The sequence below is a fragment of the Symphodus melops genome (assembly GCF_947650265.1).
Source record: "Symphodus melops genome assembly, chromosome: 13".
In the NCBI taxonomy this organism is placed as follows: domain Eukaryota; kingdom Metazoa; phylum Chordata; class Actinopteri; order Labriformes; family Labridae; genus Symphodus; species Symphodus melops.
The window spans coordinates 8197684-8225423 of record NC_136703.1 but is presented as its reverse complement, the minus strand read 5'-3'; the positions used below and the strand labels follow the sequence as shown (position 1 = coordinate 8225423).

The 27740-nt window shown below is 38.6% G+C and overlaps 4 protein-coding genes across 4 annotated transcripts; 2 read left to right on the top strand and 2 right to left on the bottom strand.

Moving 5' to 3' along the window:
* Window positions 1-342: 342 nt before the first annotated feature.
* On the bottom strand, window positions 343-6402 carry tas1r1 (taste receptor, type 1, member 1; the record flags this gene model as incomplete). Its single annotated transcript, XM_079360063.1, has 7 exons — window positions 343-1268; window positions 1817-1937; window positions 2291-2509; window positions 2635-3402; window positions 3508-3835; window positions 3939-4094; window positions 6362-6402. 7 exons carry the CDS (start codon window positions 6400-6402, stop codon window positions 343-345), a joined length of 2559 nt encoding a protein of 852 aa, XP_079216189.1.
* Window positions 6403-7842: 1440 nt separating this feature from the next.
* On the top strand, window positions 7843-13778 carry rprd1b (regulation of nuclear pre-mRNA domain containing 1B). Its single transcript, XM_079358858.1, has 7 exons — window positions 7843-8526; window positions 9187-9316; window positions 9815-9948; window positions 10383-10501; window positions 10588-10714; window positions 11510-11685; window positions 12803-13778. Exons 1-7 carry the CDS (start codon window positions 8376-8378, stop codon window positions 12950-12952), a joined length of 987 nt encoding a protein of 328 aa, XP_079214984.1. The 5' UTR covers window positions 7843-8375; the 3' UTR covers window positions 12953-13778.
* Window positions 13779-15501: 1723 nt separating this feature from the next.
* Window positions 15502-18941, top strand: LOC306833428 (kelch-like protein 10). Its single transcript, XM_079358677.1, has 5 exons — window positions 15502-15754; window positions 16279-16765; window positions 17184-17801; window positions 18105-18254; window positions 18532-18941. Exons 1-5 carry the CDS (start codon window positions 15621-15623, stop codon window positions 18877-18879), a joined length of 1737 nt encoding a protein of 578 aa, XP_079214803.1. The 5' UTR covers window positions 15502-15620; the 3' UTR covers window positions 18880-18941.
* Window positions 18942-20123: 1182 nt separating this feature from the next.
* Window positions 20124-27671, bottom strand: LOC306834573 (protein-glutamine gamma-glutamyltransferase 2-like). Its single transcript, XM_079360566.1, has 15 exons — window positions 27557-27671; window positions 27038-27223; window positions 26644-26877; window positions 26311-26429; window positions 25949-26077; window positions 24288-24456; window positions 23962-24094; window positions 23714-23817; window positions 22975-23063; window positions 22455-22608; window positions 22226-22314; window positions 21602-21785; window positions 21299-21459; window positions 21053-21189; window positions 20124-20676 (listed from the first exon to the last, which is right to left on the bottom strand). Exons 1-15 carry the CDS (start codon window positions 27564-27566, stop codon window positions 20529-20531), a joined length of 2046 nt encoding a protein of 681 aa, XP_079216692.1. The 5' UTR covers window positions 27567-27671; the 3' UTR covers window positions 20124-20528.
* Between the last annotated feature and the right edge of the window lie 69 nt (window positions 27672-27740).

Below are 27740 nucleotides of genomic sequence, written 5' to 3'. Positions count from 1 at the left end.
TTATGGGTCATAGTAAGGTGTATGTTGCATTTATCTACACTTTGTTGTTCTTCTTTATATTTAATTGATTCTAATGCGAATGCTTTACTTAGTCATTGTGTGTAAAGTCTTTTCAGGATTCTGGATATTCTAATAATCCAGACTACAGGAGCGTGGCTCCACTAATCTCTCTGCTTAGACTAATCTATTACAACTTTATTCATCCAAATAAAAATGTATATAACTCATACCATTTTTCACTTGTATGTAACAGCTGTTACATACATTTTAATTTAAACTCAATCAGAACTTTAACTTTAAGGCCTTCATCATTGTTTTTTTCAACTGAATCTGTAAGAAGATTCATTGTTTACTCATAGTGTACATTTGAATACAATTCTGGAAATGGGCAGTAGTATTCATCTGTGGCTTGAGGACAATGATATAAATTTTAGGCAGGAAGTAGCCTCCAAAGAAGGCCAGGACACTGAAGAGTACTGCAAACACCTGCGCAGCCATGGTGAAAGGGCCTCGGCTGATGAGGTAGACAGTGAAGAAGCTCATCCAGGAGATCATGTACACCATGAGGCAGAAGGTGACACATTTTGCCTCATTGTAGTTAGCTGGCAGGTCTTTGCCCATGTAGCTGAAAAAGAAGCAGAGGGTGCTGAGCAGAGATACATAAGCAAGCTCAAGGACTGCGCCAGGTGAGAGGGTGTTACTGCACTCCAACACAATGCTGTCATCATAGAAGTCAAGGTCCTGGTCGGGCACAGGGGGGTTTATAGACACACGGAGAACTGAAATGAGCAAGACCATGATGGACACCAGGAAAATGGTGAACTCTGGCCCATGTTTTTTGGCCCACTTGTCATAGGCTGGTGGCAACCTGGATGCAAATTTGAAAATGCAGACGACCTGGAGGGAGCGCACAGTGATGCAGGCCAGGCACACAGTGAAGCTGACAATGAATAGCGGCTGCTTGAGGATGCAGGCCAGAGGAGATGGCGGGCCAAAATGACACAAAGAGCTCATGGCAGCAGCGGTCATAGCTGCCAGCATCAGGAGACAGGTGCGACCTCCAGCAGACTTGGCCACTGGAGTGTTCAGGTTTAGCAGAAGGATTATTGCAGAGCTGGAAGTCATCAGAAGACAGGAGGCCAGAAAGAAGAGGAGTGCGATGGAGAGGGGATTGTCCCAGGCGAGCAGCAAGACCGTCCTGTTCAGACATTGCTCACTTTCTGGGAGAGACCATTGTTGCCACTGACACTCTTGGCATTTGGTGGGGTCTAAGGAAAAAAAAAACAAATAAAGAGAAAACTAAGAATTTAAAACTGCAACAGCTTATTGCTTATTAGATTCAGATTAACCTTTAGAACTGAGAGACAAACAGGAAAGACTCGTGTTAAGTGACATGTTGTGATGGTGGTTTGCATCCTTTTGAAGCATGCTTCAGGATAAAAAGATGAGTACTCAGCACCACCTACTGGTCAACGTTACACACAACAGATAGAAAATTGAGCAGCAGAAACTGATAATGAGTAGTAGACGGATAATTTTGCTCATCTCAAATTTAAATAGCTCCAGTAATAGAAAATTAAAAAGAAAAGGAAATTTAAAAGGATATTAAAATACTGTAGACACTTGATTTGAGTGAGTGGGAAATCTTTTTCCTGCACTTATATGTTCAATCAATATTTATTTGTATAGCACTTTCCAGTACCAAATGGTGCACAAGGGGAAAAAACAAGAAACAACAAAAGAACAAAAGCAATACTACTAAAACACAATTAAAACACAATGGTCACATGTGGGTTTTTTTCTGTCTTTATGTTACCACTTATATTGAGGAAAGTGGCAGCCGGGCAGGCCTGGCAGTCGAAGCAGCATGTGTGTTGTCCTGTCTGCAGTTTCTTGTGTCCTTCCGGGCAAGGTGGAGAACAAATGGACAGCGGCACCTTGATACACCCAACACAGTGCAAACAAGATCATACAAACAAATAAATACAGAAATTACAAAAAAGGTCCATAATTGTACTTTTAAATTTATCCAATGGGTTCGAAGAATGAGTTTGTAATTCCAGAATTGTAATTTATTCCATAAATAAGTTAGATATTAGTAAAACTTTGAAATTATAACATAAACAACGTTTCCTGTTGCATTTCTGAACATGATGTATATTGTATATTGTGAATGATATTAAAGTGTATTTTATGTTGGGGATTTCTTTTTCAGAAATGCAACACGTTTGCACTTAATAACATGTATAAAAACTTTTTATACTTCATAGAACGGTCCAATAGGTCTTACCTCTCTAGAATTGGCCATGTTATACCATTCAATTTCATCACCGTCGACTGTGAGCAAAATTGGATCTGGGCTGAAGGTGCCCACCTTTCTTACAGTCCATTCTGTTCCCCTCCAAAACCAGGAAATTATGTCATATCCTGTTGGTGGGTCCCCATTAATGTCAAAGTAAACAGAGGTGTTGTCCAGAGAGAATCGCACCTCTTTGAGCAACCACAGGAGCTGAGGTGGCGTTGAAAAAGGAAAAAATCAGTAACAAACAAAATGATGGTTTTGATAGATTTTATATTGAAGAAGAAAAGAACACTAAAATAACCCCCCCAAAAAACGAGTTTACGTCTGCTTACCTCCCATGGATAAACTCTCCTCATTTGGCATGCTCCCGAATCACAACCAAGTGCTTTGTGCAGAGCGTGAGCAACAGCATACACTGCCTTGTACACATTGAAGGAAGAAGTAATGTCATACCTGTCCATAACAAACTTGTCCTTGGCTAGGCTGTACAGGTCTGTGCTTTGAAGACAGTTGTTGCCTGAGCTCATTGTAACATTGACTTCCTCGGTGTCACTTTGTAGCATTGAAGCCTCAGCTACCTTTCTTTCAAACTCCTCAAAACCAGATATGGCTGCATATTTGACTGATATACCAATCACAGTGCCAATAGTGTGAATCCCAGGTATCCCTGATATTTTTGAAGATGTTGACCAGTCCTCTGTGCCAATCCAAATCTTATCTGTCACATTCCGCTCAAGGATGTACGGCATTAAGCCTTGTAGTTTCGACTTGCTGGAGAAGACCACAATGGTGTTCACTTTGGTTGTCAGTAAGCCAGTCACTATGTTCCTCATGTTCTGTATTGTGTCAGTGCTGAACGCGGGGATGACTCCTTGGTAGGCGATGCAGATGCCGTGGAGTGGTGCAAGCTTGGACAAGCTCTGCATTCCTTCCACGCCATAGGCATTGTCACTGCCTAAGAGAGCGACCCAGGTCCAATTGAATTTAACTAGAAGCTGGATCATAGCTGCCACCTGGTTCTTGTCACTAGGAATGGTGCGAAGAAAAGCTGGGTAGAGGAACTTGTTGCTAAGCTTTTCATTTGATGCTTCATAAGATATCTAAAAGGGAGAGCAAGAGCATTTAAGGAGTCATTTTGTCTTTTATGTATGCCTATCATATCATGTGGAATGTTTTATAACTTAAGGACAATGATAAAATCTTACTTGTGGTATAAGATAAGCTCCGAGTAAAGAAGCAGGGGTGAACGATTTGCTGCTACTGTCCGGCCCAACCACAGCAACTGGCCTTTGACTGTTGTTGTACATTGGTTCATTGTCTTTTTCTAGACCAGATGAGGAGGGACTGTTATAGTGCGGCTCCAACAAATCCAGTGATGCCAGGACACCGGCTGATACAGAACAGATGTCGTAAATCTGGTAACCCAGCTTCACTCCCGGTAAAAGAGATTCTGTTTTGCTGCTGTTGTTGATTTCTTCCACAGCAAATCTCATGGCCTGCATCAGGTGAAATCCATGTTTGTTTTGGGTACCTCTAGAATAGGCAAGCAAATGAATTAATATCAAATAAAAACTGTGGATGATTAAAAAAAACACAGTATTTATGTTGGTTTTATTTTAGTTGGAAGTTTCCTCACCCACTACATTGACCTAAAGCAGGCAGACCATCACTTGGTCCTTTTGTGTCGTGGAGAGGAAAGAGTCCAGCGATAGAGAAGTCCCCGTGCAGTTGCATTCCCATTCCTTTGGATATGTAATCCAATTCCCCGTCAGCTAACTGCAGCATCAGCCAACTTAAAGAGAGAAACACAGCACCAAACATGTCCTCACTTTAACTCCAACTTCTTCACAGCCACTGTGTTAAATTGAGTTTGGTTTGCAAAAGGTATCAGGGCCTGTTTTTAAAAGGGTGGATTGATGGACGGAAGGGGGGGGGGGGGGGGAATGAGAGGACCAATTTTGCATCTTTCCGGGGAGTGTTGGTTGTGGGAAGTATATTTGCATGTCTGTTTTGTGTGTGACTGTGGACTTTCCATCCCATTAAATAAATTGCATAAATGAAATAAACCATGAAAAAGTAAACCGTGATTGTTCATTAATCATTGACAAGTGACATAAAACTGTAAATGTGCACTTACACAAAGTTAATCAGTGCAGGTTATTCGCTATACAATACCTTTACTCCAACATAAGGTGGTTATTGCTTTTTTCTGTTTATTCAAGACAACTGATTGCAAATATTAAGCAATAGATTGAATAATTAAATCACATTACATCGATCATAGATGATGTCTATTTTAAAGGTTTATTTTGGGGCTTGTTATGCCTCTATTTAGAGATAGTGCAGTGGATAGAATCAGAAATCTGGGAGAGAGAGAGCATGGGGAATGAAATGCGGGTTCAGCCCACTTGAAGGACCACAGCCTCGGTACATGGGGTGCTTGTGATCATGATACTAATGAATAGATTAATTGTTAATAGACTTTTACATCTATCAGATGTTTTTTGATCTGAGTGCTACCTTTAAAAACTAGCTGCAGTCAATTCATCTATAAGAATAACGTTAATTACACAGACTTATTCTGTATTCTGATTGCCACTCGTCCCTAACACAGTTTTTTTAAGCTCTTACTCACATGAACCTCGGCAAACTGGGGACAATATGTCGGTCAAGATTTCTACAATTATACCCACATTGTCAGCATAACACTTTAGGCCGAAGACTATAGTCAATGTTTTGCAAAACACAATTTTTGTGGTGACAAATAAAAAAGCTTACAGCTTTCTATATCTATTTTGAACATGTTTACCAATTACACTTGATCATGTAACGTAGAGTATTTGATGATAAAATCAGACTTGACCCAATATTTTTTGGCTGATAAGTCTTTTCCACTGAAGACATTTATTTTTTAATGTGGAAAATAATAGATAAAATTGATTAAAGTAAAAACAATAACTGCATCCTTTGTAAGTGAACTACTTCTGCTCACTGTTTTACAAGTACTGTAACTTCTTTGTTAATGTCATGAAAAAGACTTCTACAGGTGTGGCTGAATTTGCATTTTGGTTGATATTTGAGGCTCATTTAGTTAAACCCACCTGTTCAAACAACATACAATTTGCCTGATACTCACCGGCACCCAGGTCCCAAACCCAATGTTTTGACAGCAATATTGTGCATTTTGTCAACCACAGCATTATGGAGGCAAATGGACATGTAAATCCTCAATGACCATTCATATTGAAACATGCAGATCAGGCAGAAGATTTTATATATTTTTTATTATTATTAGCAGTCAGCGTCAAACTGTGACCAAACTATGATTGGTTTTCAGAATGCATACTTTGAAAAAAAATCTTCTTTAAAATAAGGTTATGTTTTGGTTTCTAAACAGATTGTTTGCAATGCATAGCAATATGTTACTCAGATATGATGTTTCTATAGTCAACTCTTTACAGTTTCAAGAAGATGCTTCTTTAAAATACACGTGTAGTTTAAAAAAGATATTTCTCAAGTTGATACCCAATACACTGAAACAGGATGATTTAAAGATCATTGACAGTAAAAAATATTGACATGCTTATATTTATATAATTTTCTTTGGTTTTACTATTTGTCAGACTTTTTCTCCGATAATGTACAAACAGAAAATCCAACAGCAATAATCAGTCTACGTCTACTATTCTTTCTTCTCTTAGCGAAGAAAGTCACAAATAGTGTTATTAGTGTATATTGATATACATTTTTATGTTGATGTGGGAGGGATTGAAACTATTTTCATCTACCAAAGGGGGCTCTAGCAGAGACAGTCTGGGAACCACTGGTGCATAATGGTGGACCAAAGCTTTCATGCCCCTGATCTGCTGTTGGAGGTAGTAACAGAGGCATAAGTAACCTGCCAGTTGAGTGCAGCAATTGGTTAGTGAAGGGATATTTTGAAGCAAATCGATGGTGGTCACCACATTGAAAATGCTGTCCCAGCCTAAATGGTATATGGACTTGAGTTTATAGCGCTTTTCTAGTCTTCTCACTACTCAAAGCCCTTTTACATCCTACCCATTCACCTCCACACACTGGTGGCACTGGTTGCTATGCATATTGACCATCAAAAGTAACTAAATACACATTCATACGCCCCTGACACAGTAGGGGGAGCAATTCGGGATACCACCAGGTCGTCTGCATTTTCAAATTTGCATCCAGGTTGCTACCAGCCTATGACAAGTGGGCCAAAAATCATGGGCCAGAGTTCACTATTTTCCTGTTGTCCATCACTGTCTTGCTTATTTCAAGGAGCTGGGGATCGAACCTTGGACCTTTGAGATGAGAGACGATAACTCTACCAACTAACTTTCGATCAACCTAGTCACAGGCATTGAGGAGGAGCTGAAGCGTGCTTTAAGTTTCCCTGCAAACAGCTACAACATGCACACTTACAGATTATCAGCCACATCCATAATAATGCATAACTCAGTCAAATCTAGTCACAGATGAGTTAAGAAAAACAAACCCCAGTGTCAAGGTATGGTTCGTGTGTCCGGTTCTGCTTAAGGTTTTTGTCTGTGAAAATGAAAAGTATTTGTACTCATGTTGTCAAGCACTTATTTCATAGTTGTTTTGGGTCTCTGTAAATAATATCACAAAAAGTGCATATACCTGCCCTTTTTTAAAGGGGATTGACATAATATTCATAATGAATTGGTGCTGTGCAAATATAGATTGACTTTTTGATTTACTGATTGATTTTTACATTTGTACCTTTGGGTCATTTTATGTTATACTCTGCCTTTATATGTAACTGTTTTAAAATGTGTTTTTGCTGCCTTTGTATTATTCTGTTTGTTTCACTGTTTTCTGTATCTATCAGTGATTCTTTGAGATTTTAATATGGATTGAATGAGTGATTGAAATATTAAAAGAGGATGAAAATAAGAGTTTTAGCTTAATCTTTTTAATCAAGCAGCTGGATGATTCATGGATGCATTTCCTATAGACTTAATACACTTGATGTTTTGCTTGACCACCATCAAGCTATATCTGTTTACCAATGTTATTTTTCATGTTATCTCCATAAATAGGTTTAAACGAAGTAAAGAATTGATTATTCATGGGGTAATAGAGGAAATTGTAAATATTGATTGAATGAACAGTAACAACTGAACTACAATTTAAAATTCACACAATGTTTTCTCTATTTATTTGGATTTTTTTAAAATATATGTCTTCATGAAATATACAAGTCAGTTGAAATCACACTAACATTAGGTTACTGTTTTTTTTTAACATTAGGTTAATGTATTTAACATTTTCCAACATGTGACAGGTGTTTTTGAGAATACTCCATTCGTCTGTGTCTCCATCATTCTTGATTGGGGCTAATATAAAACTAGATGAGAGCTAATTTCTTGATAAGTATTGCTGAGGCAGCATTGAAGATCAGCATTCAAAATAGCATTCAATCAATGCAAGGATGGGTTTTTGTTTTCATCATCATCCTAGATAAGAGGAAGATGATGCCTGGCTTTGTTTGCGTCACTACTGTGCGACGCACATGTCGAGGTGAAAGTGCAAGCTGCCATTTTTTAGAAGGCATCTTTTTGCAGTAGACAAGCCAATATCAAGTTTGAGTTTGCCCGTCAGGCTTTTGTAGATGCTTTTATTCGTCTGCGTATTTCAGAAATATGGTACGACTATAACATAATCTTTTTAATTTATAATCGTAATCGATTACTTCGAGGTTAAACCTAGCTTAGGGCTGCAGCTTCTGCAGATGGCTACTAAGCTGTGCTAGTTAATGTTAGCCTTGACTATAAACAACACTAAAGACAGTGACGAAACCACAGCCGAAAACGAGCTCACGTCTTGTTTGTTTAGTAGATTTTTCTCAACAGTTTGGGAAGCTAATAAAATAATTAGACATTAGTAAAGACTTCAGGAGGAGGCAGTTTGATGCTACATGACTGAGAGTTTGCGACGCAACTTCAGTTTTGATGACCGTGCGAGTTTTTCCAAACTAGGTCGGAGCAGTCGCTTTAGATCAGTTTAGGGGGAAACTCAGACTTCTACTGGCATGTCGTCCTTCTCCGAGTCTGCCCTGGAGAAGAAGCTGACGGAGCTGAGCAGCTCGCAGCAGAGCGTGCAGACTCTGTCTCTGTGGATCATCCACCACCGCAAACACTCAGCGCTCATCGTCAAAGTGTGGCACAGAGAGCTGAAGAAAGGTCAGACCTGATACTGAAAACACTTCTATATGTGTGGGGATTGTTGACCAGCTGTTACTTATTTTATTTGTTTGATTGTTTAAAAACAAAAGATGTCTCCAACTTGTAATAGTGTTTGAATACCGTGAAGTGTTATAAGATGTTTATAGTTTTGTAGGGTATGAACTCTACATGTAAGACTAAACTTAAAACGTGTTTTGTTGGACCGAGGTTAAACACCCCTGTTAACAAGGATGGGAAAATGACTAAGCATATTAAATCTGAACTTACCATATATTTGAATATAATGGATAAAATATTTCTTCAAAAAACGTGTGATTACAATATTTTATTAAAGCTTGTAAAGAAAGAAGGCAACAACACATTAAACTGTCCAATATGTGTGTCATGCTTTGGTTTCTATTATTGGTACACTGAGTGTTTAAGAAGCATTGACTCTGAAGTTTCAGCATTTTAAAGTAAAGATGTACCATATCCTCTCCTGATATCTCTTAAGAATAGATCCCACAGTGAAACATAGTGGGACATGTTTAAATGAGTATCTGAAGCAGAATAAAGCGGTGTCTTGAGCAGTGCATTGACCATCACAGAATGATGATGTTGCGCACAAGTGATCTTTTTTCGGTGTGAATATTGAAACATGATTTGTCTGTCTTCCAGCCAAAGTCAGCAGGAAGCTGACGTTTCTCTATCTGGCAAACGATGTCATCCAGAACAGCAAGAAGAAAGGACCCGAGTTTGCAAAAGACTTTGAGACGGTTCTCGTTGATGCCTGCTCCCATGTTGCCAGGTAAACAATATGTGAATCTAATAGCTCTGTATGCATTTCTAAATGTGTGTGTGTGTGTGTTGGTTTGTTGACACACACCCACTCGTAAACTTCAGTCTGTATTTCCAAAAGGACAAACTTCTTTGATAGTTTAATTTTCATGTTATCTTTTTTATGAAGTTGAATAGAAACGCAAAACTTCTTAAAAAAGGTGGATGTATCAAAAATACCATGACAAAATAACGAGTTGAGATTTCTTTCACCCACCCAAATCAGAACCTAAAATTAAACTTTGACTTATTTGTTCTTGGACTTGTCTTTCTCTGTCAAATGACAATTTGTCTGAACATATAGAGCCCTATAAGAATAAAAACGGCAGAATAAACATGCAATATAATAGTCATCCAGCCAATCAATCCAAACTGTTTTCATGAATCTGCTGTTTTTCAGCTCTTGGTCAATAATTTTATTTTTTTTGCAATCTTGTCTTATTCTGCTTTACTTTTCTGTTGATCCTAGGGAGGCTGAAGAGAGCTGTAAAAAGCCAATGGAGAGACTGCTGAACATCTGGAAGGAGAGGAGCCTCTACAGAGCAGACTTCATTCAGCAGCTCAAACTGGCCATAGAAGACTCCAACAGTCCCAGGCCTTCAGGTGAGATTCACTTCAAATCATACAGATACTTTATGTATACACGAGTCGAATACAACATTAGCTTTCAGTTTATTCATTTAATTAAGTCTGTAAAATAACACTGTAAGGATGTAGGAATCAATCCACTCACTCCTCATACTTTAAATCCACGTGGCACATGAAACGATAGATAGATAGATAGATAGATAGATACTTTATTGAATCATTGTTAGTTCTTGTTTTGTTTTATTAGTCCTTTAAGCATTTTTTTCTGTCAGTTGCCCGCTATTTCTACAAAAGAGAAAAATATGAAATAAAAAACATTAAAAACCGTTTAAAAAAAATCCGCAAATCTATGAAAATCCTCATATTGTAAAGAGCTTCCTTGTCTCACCTTAATCGTATAAAATGCTGATGTTTTTTTTGTCCTGTGATGTCTGAACCTGTTCTTCTAGAAGAGAAGAAGCCTGTGAAACGAAGCTATCAGAAGGTCCATGAAGAGGAAGATGAAGAAGATGATGACTACAGAAGCCACAGTTCTCCTCACACCACGGACATCTCTGGGACTCAGCTGGTAAGAGGAACACACTGCAGAATGAAGAACGCTCTCTAGGCTCCTTGGCGCCTCTAAACGATTCTACTCTATTCGTTTGGTTTCAGACGGAGGAGCTTGTAAAAGCTCTGCAGGACTTGGAGAACGCTGCATCAGGAGATGCAGCAGTTCGCCAGAAGATTGCATCCCTACCGCAGGAAGTCCAAGACGTTTCCTTGCTTGAGAAAATCACTGGTAAGACCTGAGTTCTCAGCTTGATCAGAAGTTAAAGTAATCCACTTAGTACTTCGATTTCATTTCTTCAAGTAATGACAGCAGATAAAAACGCGTACCGTTCAAAGTTCAAAAAGATAAACTGAAAATCAAACGATAACACAATTCAGTAAATGACGTGAGCAAACATCTATAACATTTTTAACGTCAAGTTTTAGTCAAAGTCATCTTTATTATCAATTTTTCAACATGTGCTCGACATAAAGAAGGATCGAAAAAACCTTCCTCTCTGACCCACGGTGTAAAACTAAAGATTTTAAAAGATATAAACAAAATAAAAAGGATACAAATAAAAATACAGATTTTACAAAAATTCCAAGATACTGTGCAAAAATGTTCAACAACCGCAGCAAAACTGCAAATAAATAAATAAATATAAGGCACTAACTTGGTGAATAAAATACAAAATACTTGTTTTTGTACTTTAAAAGTCCTTTTTTTCTTTAAAGTGACTGATGCTTTTGTATTGTTGATGAGGAAAAGTCACCAATCATATATATACGATCTGTTTTATAGCTAAATTGTGTACATGATTGAGTTCAAGCTTTAGTAATTCTAACTTTCATTTGCAGAAAACCTTGAGCACAAGTTCTAAAGCGACACGTGTTGACCGATATAGGGCAAAGTAGACACGACTAAATGAAAGAAAATCGTGAGATTTTCAGAAGAGGCGACTCAAAGTGAACGCGTATTGTAAGCACTGATGCTCATCTTCTGTCCTCTGATCTTAACAACCAACTTTGATGTCTGATCTAGACAAGGACGCAGCAGACAAGCTGTCCAAGACTGTGGATGAGGCCTGCTTGCTGTTGGCCGAATACAACGGTCGACTGGCTGCAGAGCTGGAGGACCGCAGGCAGCTGGCTCGCATGCTGACTGAATACATCGGCAGCCAACGAGAGGCGCTGTCGGAGAGAGAGAAGAAACTAGAGGCAAGGCGCTGCAGCACACCAACCTGCTGAAAGAATCAGATGAGATAAATGTTTTTAAAAATATAGGTGAAAATAAATCAAAAGAAACAATTCCTTATTCCTTAGAAGGAGAAGTGAAGTAACAGATTAAGCTAAGCACATTATTGATCTTATACAGTACTAATGGCTGTTCAGACCCCAGATATGACTGCTGATAGTACCTACTAGACATATTCCAACAGACATAATGAATACAAGGTTTAGTATAATAAGTAACATGCCAGAAGTCAGAACATCGAGTGATTATAACACTATACATCGTAAACAACCCTCACCAGTCTTGTCTTCTCCTAAACGTCATGTTTGTTGTTGGATTCATTAGAGGCTATTTAAAAACTGGCACAACTCAAAAAGCCTCTGGACGCTACAGCCAATCACAGCATCGTAACGTTTTCAACCAAAGCAGTAGGACACTCGGCTTGGCCGTTATACCAACATCCTTTTTAGATGACTTCAAGTAAAAACAAAAAAAAACATCTCTTGGATGTTATGACTAAAATGGCCAACACTTTTCATTTCTACAATTTGACATAGTGTCTACTAGTGTGTGGTCACTTGTACGGAGGTAGCAGCCATCTTGGTTGTGTAGAAAAAAATAACTACCAGCACCCTAGAAGATCAACTACTGTGCTTGACCTGACCTGAATCAAGTTAAGTGGGGAAATGTGTGAACAGGGAAAGGGTCCGGATACATGTGACGAGGGAGCACTCCCACATCGGCTGCGTGTGGGCTCAGTCGGTAGAATCGGTCGTCTCTCTGGACGGTTGAGGGTTTGATCCCCAGCTCCTGCAGCGTCACTTGCAGTTTTCAGATTTTGACTAGATCTAAGGTCTTGTGTGTCCTGCCTATATATTGTTCAAGCTGGAAGAACTCTCTTTGTTTAGCATGATAAGATCAAATAGATTTTGGCAAAACAAAAACCAATATTTAAGTCATTGTGATGCAATTAAATAGTTTACTTTCTATATGTATCTCAAACATGCCAATAAGGGGAAGTCGAAGGCATTTTGAATGATAACTGTAAAGTATAAATAAGTAATCGTTGATATTGGTTCTGTGTCCTCTTTTTCTCTGCAGGAATATAAGCAGAAATTGGCAAGGGTTACCATGGTGAGGAAAGAGCTGAAGTCTCACATCCAGAGCCTCCCTGACCTCTCCCTCCTGCCCAATGTGACTGGGGGTCTGGCTCCACTCCCCTCTGCTGGAGACTTGTTCTCCACTGATTGAGAAGTCTATGACCAGGCAAAGTACCCCCCTGTGTCTCCCCCCCCTCCCACCACCATGTACCAAAATCAGCAACATGTTTGATTCTCAAAATACTGTTAGCTGTGTTTCCAGCCAGAGGACACACGTGGTCAAACCTGCAGGACAAGAGGGAAGACGGGACATTGAGAGAAACGTGCAGCGTATCAAAACCCTCTGCAGAGGAGAACAGAGACTCTGTCAGCTTGGATTTTTCCAGCTCTTGCTCAATTAACAAGGATTCCACTCCACCAGCTGGGAAAGATTTAGTTTCCTGTTTGCTTTCATTTTTAAATCCTTAAAATGCCAGGTTTCATGGAAGATCAGGGGGGTTAAAGAAACCTAACTATGACAGAAGTAAATGTTGGATTTCAGAACATGTCAATCAAAGCGTATTTCTGTGTGGTTTGTTTGTATTTAACAAGCAAAAATGGCTTTCAATTAGGGTTTTTTTTAAAGACAGTCTGATAAGTGGCTTGGATGTGAGTGTAATGTGACGGTACATTTCACTTACACTTCATAAAAAAGGTAATGAAAGAGCTTTTGTTGAACAGTAGTACCCCCTAGTTTTAAGTCCATAGACCGCGGTTTTCTTGTCACAGTTTGCAAGTGTTTTTCTTACTTGTAGACTAACTTTTTTCATGCTTTTATTTGGAAAAAAAATCCTTAAAAATTGTAGGTCTAATTATTTTCTTAAGTGTGTGTACCAGACAAGGTTTGAGTTTTCCAAAGTAAATCCTGGTGGTTTTAGGAAATAATAAAAAAAAAAGTTTATTTTCCAATAAATTGCCTGGTCTTGAAGCAACTGCAAGGAACTTTGATTTTGTGTGGATTTTTGTGGCCCCTGTGATTAATTAACATATGCCATAAGACCCAGCTTAAGGAGCATTTATAAGGCATAACAAAAGAAGATAAACTTATAAAAAATGTTTAAAAACTGCTGTTTGCGGAACCAATAGCAATGAAGCAACACGGCCGCTACTATTATTCAACTCACTTTGTTGTAGCTAGGTCCATACACCTAGGTTTACTTATAAGTAACTGATTTTGTTGCTTAGTAGTTGTAATTTTTAAATGCAATTTACAATGTTAGGTCTCAAAAAATACTAGTACCGGTAATCCAACAATAAGAAGCAAGGTCATCATGTATCGTATTGGTCACTTTTATATCAATATTATGTGTGACCTTACGTATTGTGTATATGTGTGAAGAAAAACAAGAGGCCAAGACTGAATCCCTCAAAAATCCACCAATTCTCTCCATCAGTTGAATGCCAGTCAAAGGTTGCTTCAAGGTTTGGACCCCACTCTGTCACTGTCCCTTTTAACTTTTTGTTCTTTTTCGTTTTCTCTTAGCTGATCCTGCCCTAGTATTGGGTATACAAATAAAAAACAGTAAAAAAAAGTGTTTTCTGTTTCCTTTTTTTAACCACGAAAGTCACACTTACTGCCAACTTTTCCAAAATATATGACTAGGCCATTATGATTAGTGTACACGAGCTGTTTGAGGCATTTAGAAATTGTGTTTATGTAGGTTCTAAAGATATATATTAAAAATGAATCAGACTTTTCCACAACCTATGAAAAACTCATTGTTGATTGTTAAATTGCCAAAAAAGAAAAGAGGCAAAACTTAAATGTAAAAAAACATTTATTGTAGAATTGTAGCATTAAAATTAATATTTACTTGCTATTGATAACAGTGCTATAAATGAAAATACATGATGGATTTAAATGGACAAGTGCTCACTCTATAAATGTAGGTTATCAGTTATTGGGTCTCATTTTTTAACAATGCTAGATAAAGTTATCAGGGCCTGAAGAAGGCATATGAAACTAAAGAAATGTGACTTCCATACGCTTACCTACAACCCTCGATTTTATTATTTTATTTTTATATATTAAAGCGGGAGCTGCACTCGGTCAAAAAATAAAGAGGAATTAGCGTGCTTCAAAGAGAGTGGACATAATCAAACAGCTAATAAATGTAAAGTTTATTTTGAAGAATAGGCAGGCACTCTGATGCAGTCCAAAAAGCCGTTATTAAACAGGGATATGTTTCCACATTTCCACTCAACTGAGTCTTTGTCACGTTATCTGAGTCAAAACTTGATTTTATTTTTGAATATTCTTTCTTCATTTTTTTGTCCTCGTCTCCATAGTTCACCAGAGACAATTATGGGGCAACCAGCTCAACAATATGCATCTATTATTTCAACTATTTCGGTTTGAATTTGACCTTATTGAGGGCAAAAAAGAGGCGGATCCATCTGCATAACTAATTACATTTTCACCATACTTAACGTATAAGATTGGCTTTGTGTATCTGTTGGTCAGCAGCTACACAGGACATCTTAAAGTTCATCATCATCAGAGAAGTCAGCACGTGAAGTAACTTTAACACAATTCCCTTGAATTAAAACTTTATTTACTCAGACGTATTAACATTCTAAGAAAGAATTATTGTCTGTAGAATGTTTATTTTAGAATTTTGGCTGCTGGTTGTGACACGCCATTATGAGTTCATAATGGCCCATTTTAGAACTCTGCTGTGGCCTGAGAGAGGGCTCATATCTACAGACACTTATTGGGAGTCAGCAGAGAAACCTCCTGGCATATTACGAGAGAAAGTGATCAGAAAAAAAGAACAAAGATGAGTGAAAATAACAGCTCTGTGTTTAATGAGCTCCGTTTAGGGCAGGAACTTTGTGACGCCATCATCAGAGTGGACAATGTTGAAATTCCTGTGCACAAGGTCATCCTCTGCAATTGCAGCCCATACTTCAGGTAAGCTGAGTTATCAGGGATTGATGAGGGATTCCCAATTCTTGGATGAGAAAAAAACAAACTCAGAGGACTTAACAAACTGCACACTACCCAGTATTGATGAGTGACACTGTCTATGGAGAGCTGGTGAAATCAAACTGTCGATGTAACTTTTTCAAATGATTTCATCTTCTTGAAAGCTTCAAACGCTAATCATGATCTTGAATGTTTAAGACAATAGTTCATTGATTAATAAATGAAGAAAGTTACATTTCAAAATGACAAACATCTTACAGGATTTCTGGGTAATAATAATTTAAAAATGTGTAGATTGCTGAAGTGGACGGTTGCAGTGAAAATTAACTTCCTTTTGTTTTCTATTTGGCATTGCATTTTAAGTCAGCAAAATCTTCTCTTAACAGTGAAATATGTCTAGTTTTAAATTTTTTTTTATTGTATTATTTTGTCTTATACAGTAAATAAGAAGGGGATATACCAACCACTTTATTTCAAATGTCCTTCTTTGCCCCCTTTCTGGCCCACAGAGCCCTTTTTACTCACTGGTCCACCCCGGACAGTCGGGTCTTTGACATTCCCAACATTTCATCTGATATGATGAAGCTCATCGTTGAGTTTGCCTACACCGGCTCTGTTTATGTGACAAAAGATAAGCTCCGAGAGCTTTTCATAGCAGCAGACCAGTTTAATGTGAGGGGAATCATTCAGACCTGCAGTGACCAACTGGAGCGTCAGCTTACCCCAGAAAACTGCATCAGCACTTGGTGGTTTGCAGATATCTACTACAACCCCGAGCTGAAACACAAGGCCTACATGTTCATTCTGAATCACTTTGAGGAGGTTGCTGCCTCGTCAGATGAGTTCCTGCAGATCTCTGCACAGGAACTGGCTCAAATTATTGAGAATGATCGTCTCAATGTGAAGAAGGAGAAGACAGTGTTTGAGTCAGTCATTCGCTGGATCACCTACATACCTGAGGAACGCAGAGACCACATCTATCTGCTTCTTTCAAAGGTAAGTGAAGGATGAATTATTTCCCATCTGCCACAATAATTACTTTTGCTGTGCATTTTTAATATCTTGCTTGAGGTATGGGCTGTAGTCAAAGTCTGCAATATGACTACTTCCTGGAAAAGTTTTAAAGCCAGACTAAATGTGAAGAGATCAAGATCAAATCAATACTGAGAACAGAACATGAGGCGCAGCATACTTCTTCATGTTTCATGTTTCTTTTTTTAAGTTAAATACAACAGTAAAGATTCATAGGATTAAACCCACAGTAAACAGATCCAGTTTTAATTTTACAGCCATGACAATAATTGTCCAGTTTAAAACTGTTGTGCAATATATATTTGATGACTGATCTCATTAGCAATAATGAATTATTGGTTAGGTTCCTTTTCTGACGATATGATTTCATAATTTGTTACAGGTCAGGCTGGCTTTGATAAATGGACAATACTTAATAGAAAATGTACTTAACAACAAACTAGTGGAAGCAAGTAAAGAATGTCAAGCAATTCTTAGCATGACCGTAGAGGCCATGGAGACCATTCTTGACCAGCAGTTCGGTGACGTTATTTCCAGTAACCCATTGGCTCAGCCAAGACTGCCGTCTTCCATCTTGTTGGCTGTTGGAGGCTGGAGCGCTGGAGGCCCCACTAATGATATCCAGGCCTATGATATCCGTGCTGACTGCTGGGTCAATATAGCAAACAATTCTGGTGATCCCAGGGCATACCATGGTGCAGCCTTCCTCAATGGATCACTTTACTTTGTCGGTGGCTTTGATGGAGTTATGCAGTTCAACACAATGACAAGGTTTGACCTGATCACACGCACCTTGCAAGAGGTTTCACCAATGCATACAAGGCGCTGCTATGTCAGCGTAACAGTGCTGGACGGGTGCATATACGCCATTGGAGGTTATGATGGACATGAGCGTCTGGAAACTGCAGAGCGCTATGAGCCCAGTACCAACCAGTGGAGTTTAATTGCATCCATGCATGATCAGAGAAGTGATGCCAGCTGCACAACAGTTAATGGCAAGGTAGGTGGAACTCAAATACTCTGAGATAGCTCTGTGGTAGATGCTGCATATTTTAACTTTTTGATATTTTGAGATTCATTTAAAGACAACCAAAAGTTGATAAAACTTAAACTAATAAGTCAAGTTAATAAATGTCATCAGTAAGTGATTACAAGCCAGCATTCAAATTAAAAAATAATGTACTCAAACATATGACTATCTTTTTCTCCTCAGCTGTACTGAGAAGAGTGCAAGTATACAAGAATATTTGTGTGTCTCATTTACATCTCACTCACTTATTTCGTTGTCTTCTTATTGAACCAGGTGTACATTTGTGGTGGCTTTAATGGGTCCGAGTGCCTGTCATCAGCTGAATGTTACAACCCAAAGACTGACCAGTGGACACTGATAGCCACCATGGGATACCAGCGCAGTGGAATTGGGGTCGTTGCATATGGATACCATGTTATTGTAGTAAGGACATTAAATACCGTTTTCATACAACAGTACAATCCGCAGCACAAAGAGACAACAGGTGTAAGCAGTAATAGGAAATTCTGCAGGGAAAGTGGTGATATAACTATATAGCACGAAAGCAACAACAATTCACAGATTTACTTTAATTATGTTGTATCTGCTGTCTACTTTTTACCCTAAATATTCCAAAAGTAATTTTGAAGTCTTGGCCCTTCTTTACAAGGATCCTGAGCATAAAAGGAAATAAAATCAATACTGCTGTGTTCTCTTTCAGGTTGGTGGTTTTGATGGAACCAATCGTCTGGAAACTGCTGAGGCCTATAACACCTTCACTAACACCTGGCACACTCTTCCCTCCATGCTGAACCCTTGCAGTAACTTTGGCATTGAAGTTATTGATGACCACATTATTGTAGTCGGAGGCTTCAACGGACTCACCACGACCTGTGATGTTCAAACCTTTGACTTTGAAATGTGTCAGTGGTATAGTGTCTGCGACATGGAGACCTCATGCAGTGCTACGAGCTGCTGCGTGATGCGCGGACTCCCTAACATGGAAGAGTACGCTGCTCCTCGTCCCTCCCTTCAGTTCTCCGATGAGGAGCTCGATGAAGTGGAGTGAAAGAGATCCCACCGTCATGAGCTACACTGTGTTATAAATAAATGTATCAAAGCATGAAAATACTATTATCGTTTCCAGTGATTACAAAGGTTTTCAGTTTGTGACAGCTTTGTCCTGCATAAACAATTAGCAAACCTGTATGACCTTTAACCCTACTGTTGAACACAGGGAAATAAGCGTGGTCTCCTTGGAGGTCAACAGAAACAAAAAACAATTCAAGGATCAGGAAAGAAGAGAAGTTTACACTCTTTTTTTATTTTTTAACATCAGTATTAACCTTCAAGACTTGAAGTGTGTTTTTTTTCTTATTTTGTATTGAAACTAGTCGGCCAATTAAGTCTCCTGAGAACTGAATATTTAAGACAAACTATGCCACCAAACTAGAACTGTGATAAGTAAATATATAAGTAATACATTCATTAATATTGGACACAATGGTAGTCCATGGGTGTATAAATAATAGCAATATACTGTACATGATTCAAGTCTGGTCAAGAACCTTTGTGGCAAGTCATGACCCATTTATTTTAATCATTTCCTGTCTGATATCAGCATACTTTTAAATACAGGTGAAATGCCCTAAGACATTGACTTTTTGGTTTTCAAAGCAATAATGCATTCAACGCTTAAATTAGAGCCATCTCCTGTCATTGTTGCACAATTTTAAGTTTAAGGTTTATCAGCCATTGAGGGGCCCCTTCTGGCCTGGGGCCCCCAGCAGTTACCTTTCTTTCCTATTGACAAGCAGCTTATATTCCACTGGGGGTCTATAGAGATACAACTGAGTATGAAGCATCAGGATTAAAGTTAGAGCCAGATCATTTATGTAACAACTTTCAATATGAGCCGCTTAGTACAATCATACATATTACTATCAATTACCCACAAATAAAGCCCAATCATTGTTGGATTTATTAGAAAGGAGAGGCAATTTTAGATTTTTTTTAAAAGATGGATCACCCAGAAATCCTATGTTTTTGTACATGGGAATGATGAATATTTACATATTTACACCTCATAGTTCCTAGGACTGTGAGTTTCAGCCCCAGCTGACTGATCGTTACGCATCAGTTTGTATGAGATCGGTTTGTGTGGTCTTTTTGACAAGTTTGTGACTTCCCTTGAATAATAAAAGAACAGTTTCATATTTCTTGGAGGAAGTTACAGTATGTAAAAAATAAGAGGATGAAGAGAAGCACATCCCAAGACAACAAATAACACCAAGGCTCAACATCTTCATTACAACAATTTATTTTTTGAACTGACAATCTTTATAATCTTTATAATCGGAACATATATGCGTGTGTCTGTGTGTGTGTGTGTGTGTGTGTGTGTGTGTGTGTGTGTGTATATATATCTATATAAAATAAGAGCATATTAATGCCGTATGTTAATTATTTAAAATGTGGGGCCTATTATAACCTTTCACAGAGCAAAATTGTAATTTATAGAATCTAATTTCTTGTAAGTAAACAATGAAAATACTTAACTGTAAATAATGGAGTACATGATGTTTTCATAGATCATATTAATATTAAATTAAATATAAGTGCATTTAAAAGTCAATCCCCTAGTCTCTAATGAAACCTGTGGTTCAGTTAAACAACAAAATACAACAGCAGTAAGTGATCTAATAGTTGTGTAATGGCTTATTCCGTAACAACAACATTGATGGAGCTCTTGATGTTGTGCAGTTTGGGGCTATCAAAGTTTACCAGCAGCACGCTGGAGCCAACAGTGGTGGGTTTAAACTCAATGCTGGCCTTGGCTTCCTGTTTGACGCTCACAGCTCCAATTCTAAAAAAAAAAGAAAAACATACATTAAGCATCATCGGCTAAAATCAAAGAAAAATCTTTATGCAAAAGAGTTACTAAGCTTATCAGAGCAAATCAACAAACAATTTCATTTTCCTAGAGGAGGAGTTTTTTAAATAGTACACATACAAACTATTGTGTGACAGCTGCAGGGAAAGATCTCTCTGATTTAGGGTGCTTTTGAGTTTCAGTAGGCTTAACTTTTGTAGCTACATCATTAGTTGCTGTTAATACAGTGCCTTCCATAAGAAACTAAACAGTAATGATTGTGATTAAATTATTCACATGTTATAACTTAACAGTAGAAAAGAAGAGATACAACTGAAATAACTGAAACTACAGTTTGTTGTTGACATACTTCTTTGTTATTGGTTTGCCGTCAGTGAGGCCGACCCCCTCCACAGTAAAGCTGCAGTCCTGCAGAGTCTCTGGTAGAGGGTTCAACAAGCTCAGCTCTGCTGTAACAGACTGGTTCAGTTTGACGTCTCCCACCAGCTGCAGAAAAACAGGTTTCATCGTGAAAAAGATGGTATACTGCATATTGTAAACATATTATATAATGCCGTACATACAGTTTATATTATTTATCTAAATTAGTCTTCACCTTAATCTGTATTTCTGGCTCATCCAGTACAATAGTTTTCTCAGCCTTATTGTAATTTATGGTCTTCTTGTCGATGGTGATGGCCGACAGCAAGATCAATCTGTCAGAGGTTATTACTGATCCATAACTTTCATACGTCAGTTTGATGGACAGACTCCTCTCTGAAAAAAACAAACATTGTATATCAGATTATTAAATAATCATAGAGCAGGTTTAGCATGACACAAGGAGTTTTATGTGAGCTTGTTAAACTCCCTACCCAGATATTGTTGTGTGAATTGCTTTTCTGAAGCTCAAACTGACCTTCTCCAGAGGGCACCTCCACTTTGTCTGAAACATATCCACAGCTCTCTCCTTGTCGTCCGTTGTAGCTTCCAGCACGTGCAAAGAACAGGAAGGTGCACGTCCTGGCATCCACGCAGTTGTTCTTAAGGACAGCGTTCACCTCGAAGTCTGAACCCACGATCATGTTATCCGCCAGTTTGATCTTAAATTACAATCATTTGATTGAAATTCACAAACTTCAGAATGAATTCTTCTCATTCAAATAATATAAATGTTTTTAATGATTTCATATTGGAACTAGTGCTCGGTGGCTCTCTGGGCACATGATGACACGTAATATATTTAAAAAATCCCCACTGCAAACACTAATGTGACTTGCATGCCAAAGAGCATTCGTACAGGACAATCACAAGACTTGGGGGTTCCTGTCATACCACTGATACTGGTACATTCTAACATGTGACTGCAGTTCCTCTTTCTTTTACCACAGTTTTCCTGATCAGAATATATTGGCATACTTCTGATCCAGATTACTTTACATATTGCATAATATATTATCTATCTACGAGTCTCTTTGGGGCTCTAATTTCCAGTAATTCTCAATTTCTCAGTAAGTTTTTTAACAAGTTAATTAACAAACACCTTAAGACGGAGCCCTGGCTCTTCTCCTCTCTGCCGTAACTTGTTGTGATGTTGAGCCTTCTCAAACACTCTCCTCTCATCCTCTGAGCCTGAAAAACATCAGACACACTTAAAAACACATTCATATTCAGTTTTATGGCCAAACAACTACGCAATGAGACACAAATAATGACATTTTAAAGATGTTTGTAGTTTTGTGTATTATGTCTGTCTGTGGACTCTGCAGTACCTTCTGGATACTTATACTGGTGTGTGATGTCATGACGCTCATCTGAGCCCACAGCCTTGGTGCTGATGAAATTTCCAACAGACTTTGTTGATCCACTGAACTGGACAAACTCCCCATTTGATAGTTTCACCAAGTCCACAACATCTGCATTAACCTAACTCCATGAACACATTATGAAATGAGATCAAATCATTCTGATTAGAAAGACATTAAAGGCAATAATTAGTATTCAGGAAAAAATAGACACCAAAAGCAATTCAAGAAATCTGTAATAACAAATGTTTTACAAATAAACACAGAATCTCTAACAATATCCGAACACAGAGTGTATTAAAGTCTGTATGATGGTTTAGATTGGATCAGGTCAAAGCCCTGTAATTAGTCAGATGACAAGAAAGGCTTTATACAAGCTCAAGACCATTTACCACACAGTGAACTGAAAGCCCATCGAAATGAAAAAGAAGCACATTTCTGTATTTTATTTCTTGTAACTGTTACGCTAAATTGCCCGACAACTCACCTCAGCAAAAATAAAGGGTGCATCATACTTCTTGGTCATCTCTCCCTCCCTTATGGCCTTCAGAGAAGCCGGCCCGCAACAGAAAACACCTGACAGCAACACACAGGGTGCATTTTACCAGCTTGTACACATAAAGTGACACATTTAGAACATAGGCCTATTCAGTATAAGTCCTTCAAGTGATAAAATAAAGAAATAGCTTAAGCTTAATATTATTTTTTGAGATGAAAGAGTCCTTCAAAGAAAGTCGATGTATATAAAAAAATTGAATGTTAAAATTAGTGTCTAAATAAAAAAAGGAGAACTCTCAAATATTGTGTTAGTACCTGGCTGTATGACACTTTTTTTACCTAAAGTAACACATGAAAACACAACATTTTTCGATTGACACATAATATATATGCACGTGTGTATGCATATGTGTCTCGAGGAAAGTCACGTGAACAAACCAACCATAAATTTCCCACCATATAAAACAGACCTGTGACTTCTGTTAGAAAGAGAAACTAACCACTGTGTTAAAACCCTGTGACTTTACATGCTGAAAATAACATCTTTGTTTCAGTTTTGATCAAGTTGCACTTTCTTTTATGTTTTCGTCTTTGTAACGGCTTTGTCAATTCAACAAAAGATTGTCAGTTCAAAGTTCTTAAATGTAAGACCTGGAGTTGTACAAGAGGAATTATTTACATGTTCTTGGAAGCAGGATGAACAACAGGATGTTATAATTAGGTTTTACCATCACTTGTCTCCTGCGGGGTTGGGTCACTGGTTTGCCACCCATCAAACTCTGTTCCCAAATCAGGACGAGTCATCCAGCTGTCCACCCAAACATGGAAGTTCCTGGCAAATAATAAAATAATGGAAAACAACTTCACCATTTTTTGTTGTGCTTAGTGATATAATGATTCAAAATAATATGAAATAATTCACATTGGTTCAGCAGAGACGTTCAAACAGTGCATGTGTAACAACTTAGTAACTTACCAAACTGAATCACCTTCAGAAATCCTTTCTCCGTTTTCATCATAATAGTTTTCAATGATCAGGTTGGCATTGGAATCGTGAGCGGATCCAAAGTTAGTAACCACTCGACATGGGATTCCCAGGGCACGGGACACTGGAGAGTAAAAGCAGAGTCACACTTCAAGCCTGCTATCTTAAGCCCACACTTGAGATAACGCCTGTCATCAAGGACTAGAAATAAAGACATCCAATTCAAATACCACATGTGGCTGATGGCTTTTAATCCATGAGATTCAATTCTTAATAAAAAGTTTGGCTGGAGGTTGTAACTTGAAAGAAGCTCTAACCTGTGCACGCAACAGCTGCAAAAACCCAACATTGGCCGTAGCGCACCGGGCCACTTTCTGCCCACTTCCGCAAAATTTCCCCACTGCCGTTCCACATTCCTGGATGAACCCCGCCGGAAAATTCTCCCCACTCTCCAACCAGCACCCCTCTGTCATCATTACTGTTGATCTGATGGCATAGACAAAGGAAGGTCATTTAAAAAAAACAAACACAGGGAGACCATAAGGGAAGAGAGAAAAGACATACGTACTGTTTATTTCCTTTTTACATGCTTTCTAAGCAGAACAACAATTTCAAATCAATTTGTCAAGTTTTCACATAATTTATTTCCTTTTTTTCAAATCCATGTGCAGCCAAAATGGCTGATATCTTTTAAGCTTAGTGCAACAAACATGAACAATTTGACTTTTTATGTGAAAAACATTTTTCATGGGTGGATTCATGGAGTTTAAATGGTGAAAGATGACTGCACTTGTAAAGCCTACTGCCTTTTAATTATACAGGCCACACACATATTCCTATTCACACGCTCATTCAAACACTGACAGTGGAGGTTTACATGCAAGGGGCCAGCCTTACAGTCTCTGGGGCCCACCTGCCAATAGGGTTCTAATCTCATTCATGCACACTTTTCGTGATGGATATGTTTCAAACGGCTATTTTAAGGTTCAACATCCTGGCCAAAGACACTTCAACATGCAGACTGGATAGCTGGGAATCAGACCCACCTACCTTCTGAGCCATAGAGACAGTGTCAATCAAAAACAGGTAGCTTTAAAAATATATCAACAATTAAGAAGTCCATTGTGGACAGAGAATGTCAGCTTACATGGTTAAACTAGATTTGTAGATCAGAACTGTAGACAGTAAACAAGTCTGTCATGAAATAATGGCAAGTTAACTGCATGAATGAAACACTTTTTAAGGCCACTGACCAATCAAAGCACTTAAACACACCCCTTCTCACATTCACCCTTTCACACATTTTCACAAAAAAACTGGTGTTAGAAACTGCTTTGATAAGTGCCAAACTGGTCACAAGTAGTGAACTGACACTGACGCACCTTTATACCCTGATGCTTTTGTCCTTGATAGGGATTCAAACCGCCTACCTTCCAGTATGTACAAACACTTAAGTACAAACAAAGAATAACTTACCAGGGCAATAGTGATTTAATACAAATGTGTCACATTGGCTATATATAGTGCATAACTGTGTCATGGTCATCATTACAGCGAAGGGGCAAAAATAGGGTGGGGTTGATTTATAAATGAGTACTTAGTTCAAATAGCCTTGGACTTAGCAATGAGCTATTTTGGCTCACAGCAGTGAAAACTCACTGTCAGACTTTAATTTATTACAGTGCACTTTGCTACCTGCTTTAAATCTTAACTGACCATGCCAAAACTCCTGTCTTCCTTGCAGTTACTATCCCCAACGTAGCCCAGTGAGGACAGAAAGCTTCAAAAGAATGACAGTGGGTTCCCTGCAGAACTGTAGCACTACAAAGAGGCATATTGAGGGGTGTTCTGGTGCACCCATTGAGAGTGTAGTAGCCCCATGGCCCTGTCTGCAAAGATTACACAATGACTATTCATTGGCCAGTTTAATTGAATCTATTTGGCCTCAATTTTTGATAATGCTGTTGCAAAGACCCACCATGGCACTCAGCACCCTGGTCACGTAGATGGGATTTCTCCTGGCAAAGCAGTCCTGGTCAGCATCAGACACAAATTTTGGGTTGTCATCAAGGATCTTCAGACAGATGTCCAGTATCCCTGATTCAAACTGATGGACATACACACAGCAGACAGGCAACAAAGGAGCCATTAGAGACGCTAGATGAGCTGCATGGATTTGCATTTGTTATATTCCTATTGAGTTCATAGAAATCAATCCATCAAACGATAAACGTTTAAGTGGACATGAAAAAAAAATCATTAGTGAAGAAGCATTCAGAGATAAAAAGTTGTTTTTGTGTATGAATAGTTCAATGAACTTTTCTGTGACATTAAGTTTACCTGTCCAAAGTTCCAGGGTTTCCCTTTGATTCGTTTATGTGTTCCTCTGTAGACTTGCCCATGCTGTTCTAAAACATACTCCTGTCTCTTTATCTCACTGCGCATGTAAACAGCATCCCCTGTGAGTGAGTCCATGGAAAGCACCAACACATTTAAACCAGCATAATAGCATCTACTGTAACATTTCTGACTATATGTTTGAGGGCTGTGGTGCTAGATGTTATTTTTAAAAATGTTCATTACATATTACACAATCATACAAGCGAAATTAAATAAAAGTTTCTCATGGAGCAAGTCAAGACATAAAAATACATTTAAATGTTTTTTACTCACTGTGACACCAAGCGTTAAAAAGAAGCGTGAACTTTCCTAAACTGGTCTTCTGACCCTCTTGGTCCAGAGTTAGGGAATACACCCCTATGGGTGCATTGGGTGAAGAACAGATGGATACAGACACTTGGTTTCCAGAGGGATCATTAGTGGCAGATGCACTCCACTCAGTGTCCACTATAGACTCACTGAGGCCAAAGGACGCCTTGGTGTCTGATTCTTTTCTAGGTAACGGACCTTTAGAGAAAGAAAGAGAGGGTTGGGAGCATTCAATCTAAAAGCAGGTGAGAGAAACATGAATCCTCTTCACACACTGGGGTGTGAAGAGGGTTGAATGTATAGCCCATATACACAACTCCTCATCCTGTAAATCTCCACAGTGATACAAGAAGCTTACCAGTTTCAACTATGAGAGTGAAGTTTGTTTCACCCGGTTTGAACTCTTTGCTCCCACGTTTCAGATGTAGTATAACGGTGAAGGGCTGTCCTCTCCTGACAATCAAACGCTCCTCTGCGCACCGGTCCGTGTGGTGGCTGCTACTGTTCTTCTTAATGTCCAGATCGCAGCGCTCAATGTCCAACACTGTGCGTAAAGAAGAGAACACCGAATCAAACATCACATCAATGAAAACGTCTCCAAAGATCAAAAGACACAAAAATGACGATCAACTTTCACTCCTCTCGTTTGCTCAGATAATAAATCTCAACTAAGAAATCCCAGATTGCAGATACTGTTCTTATGTCCTGCTCAAAACATTTCACACTTGACACTCAATAGGATACCCACTGAAAATTCTTTGACTATGAAGTTACACTGGGAGAATGTGCGTCTTCAGTTGTACATAGTAGTTCTTCATATAGGCCAATTTCAACTCTTTCTTAAAATACAAGAGAGAAATTATTTTTTCTTTTTTACCTTGACTCATGTCTGCAGTAAAGTTCTCTCGACTTCTGTGAAGAAAGCCAAACTCCAGCCTGGATGAGACCCACAGGGTGACCAACTGCTCCTCAGGGATATTTGTAGCGTTTGAAACCCGATCGTTACGCACACATGCGTCTCTTCGTCACAAATGGTTCTGTTTTTAGTCAAGAAGGGAACT

What these genes read in the sequence shown, in the direction of transcription:
- rprd1b (XM_079358858.1), top strand. Translation starts at nt 8,376, where the DNA reads ATGTCGTCCTTCTCCGAGTCTGCCCTGGAGAAGAAGCTGACGGAGCTG. An exon ending in ACATCTCTGGGACTCAGCTG is followed by an intron (nt 10,502 to 10,587) that starts GTAAGAGGAACA and finishes GTTTGGTTTCAG; the next exon opens with ACGGAGGAGCTTGTAAAAGC. An exon ending in AGAGAGAGAAGAAACTAGAG is followed by an intron (nt 11,686 to 12,802) that starts GCAAGGCGCTGC and finishes TTTTCTCTGCAG; the next exon opens with GAATATAAGCAGAAATTGGC.
- LOC306834573 (XM_079360566.1), bottom strand. An exon ending in AACCCTGGAACTTTGGACAG is followed by an intron (nt 26,078 to 26,310) that starts GTAAACTTAATG and finishes TATGTCCATCAG; the next exon opens with TTTGAATCAGGGATACTGGA. An exon ending in CACCCTTTATTTTTGCTGAG is followed by an intron (nt 22,609 to 22,974) that starts GTGAGTTGTCGG and finishes TCATGGAGTTAG; the next exon opens with GTTAATGCAGATGTTGTGGA.
- LOC306833428 (XM_079358677.1), top strand. Translation starts at nt 15,621, where the DNA reads ATGAGTGAAAATAACAGCTCTGTGTTTAATGAGCTCCGTTTAGGGCAG. An exon ending in AATTGCAGCCCATACTTCAG is followed by an intron (nt 15,755 to 16,278) that starts GTAAGCTGAGTT and finishes TCTGGCCCACAG; the next exon opens with AGCCCTTTTTACTCACTGGT. An exon ending in GCACAACAGTTAATGGCAAG is followed by an intron (nt 17,802 to 18,104) that starts GTAGGTGGAACT and finishes TTATTGAACCAG; the next exon opens with GTGTACATTTGTGGTGGCTT.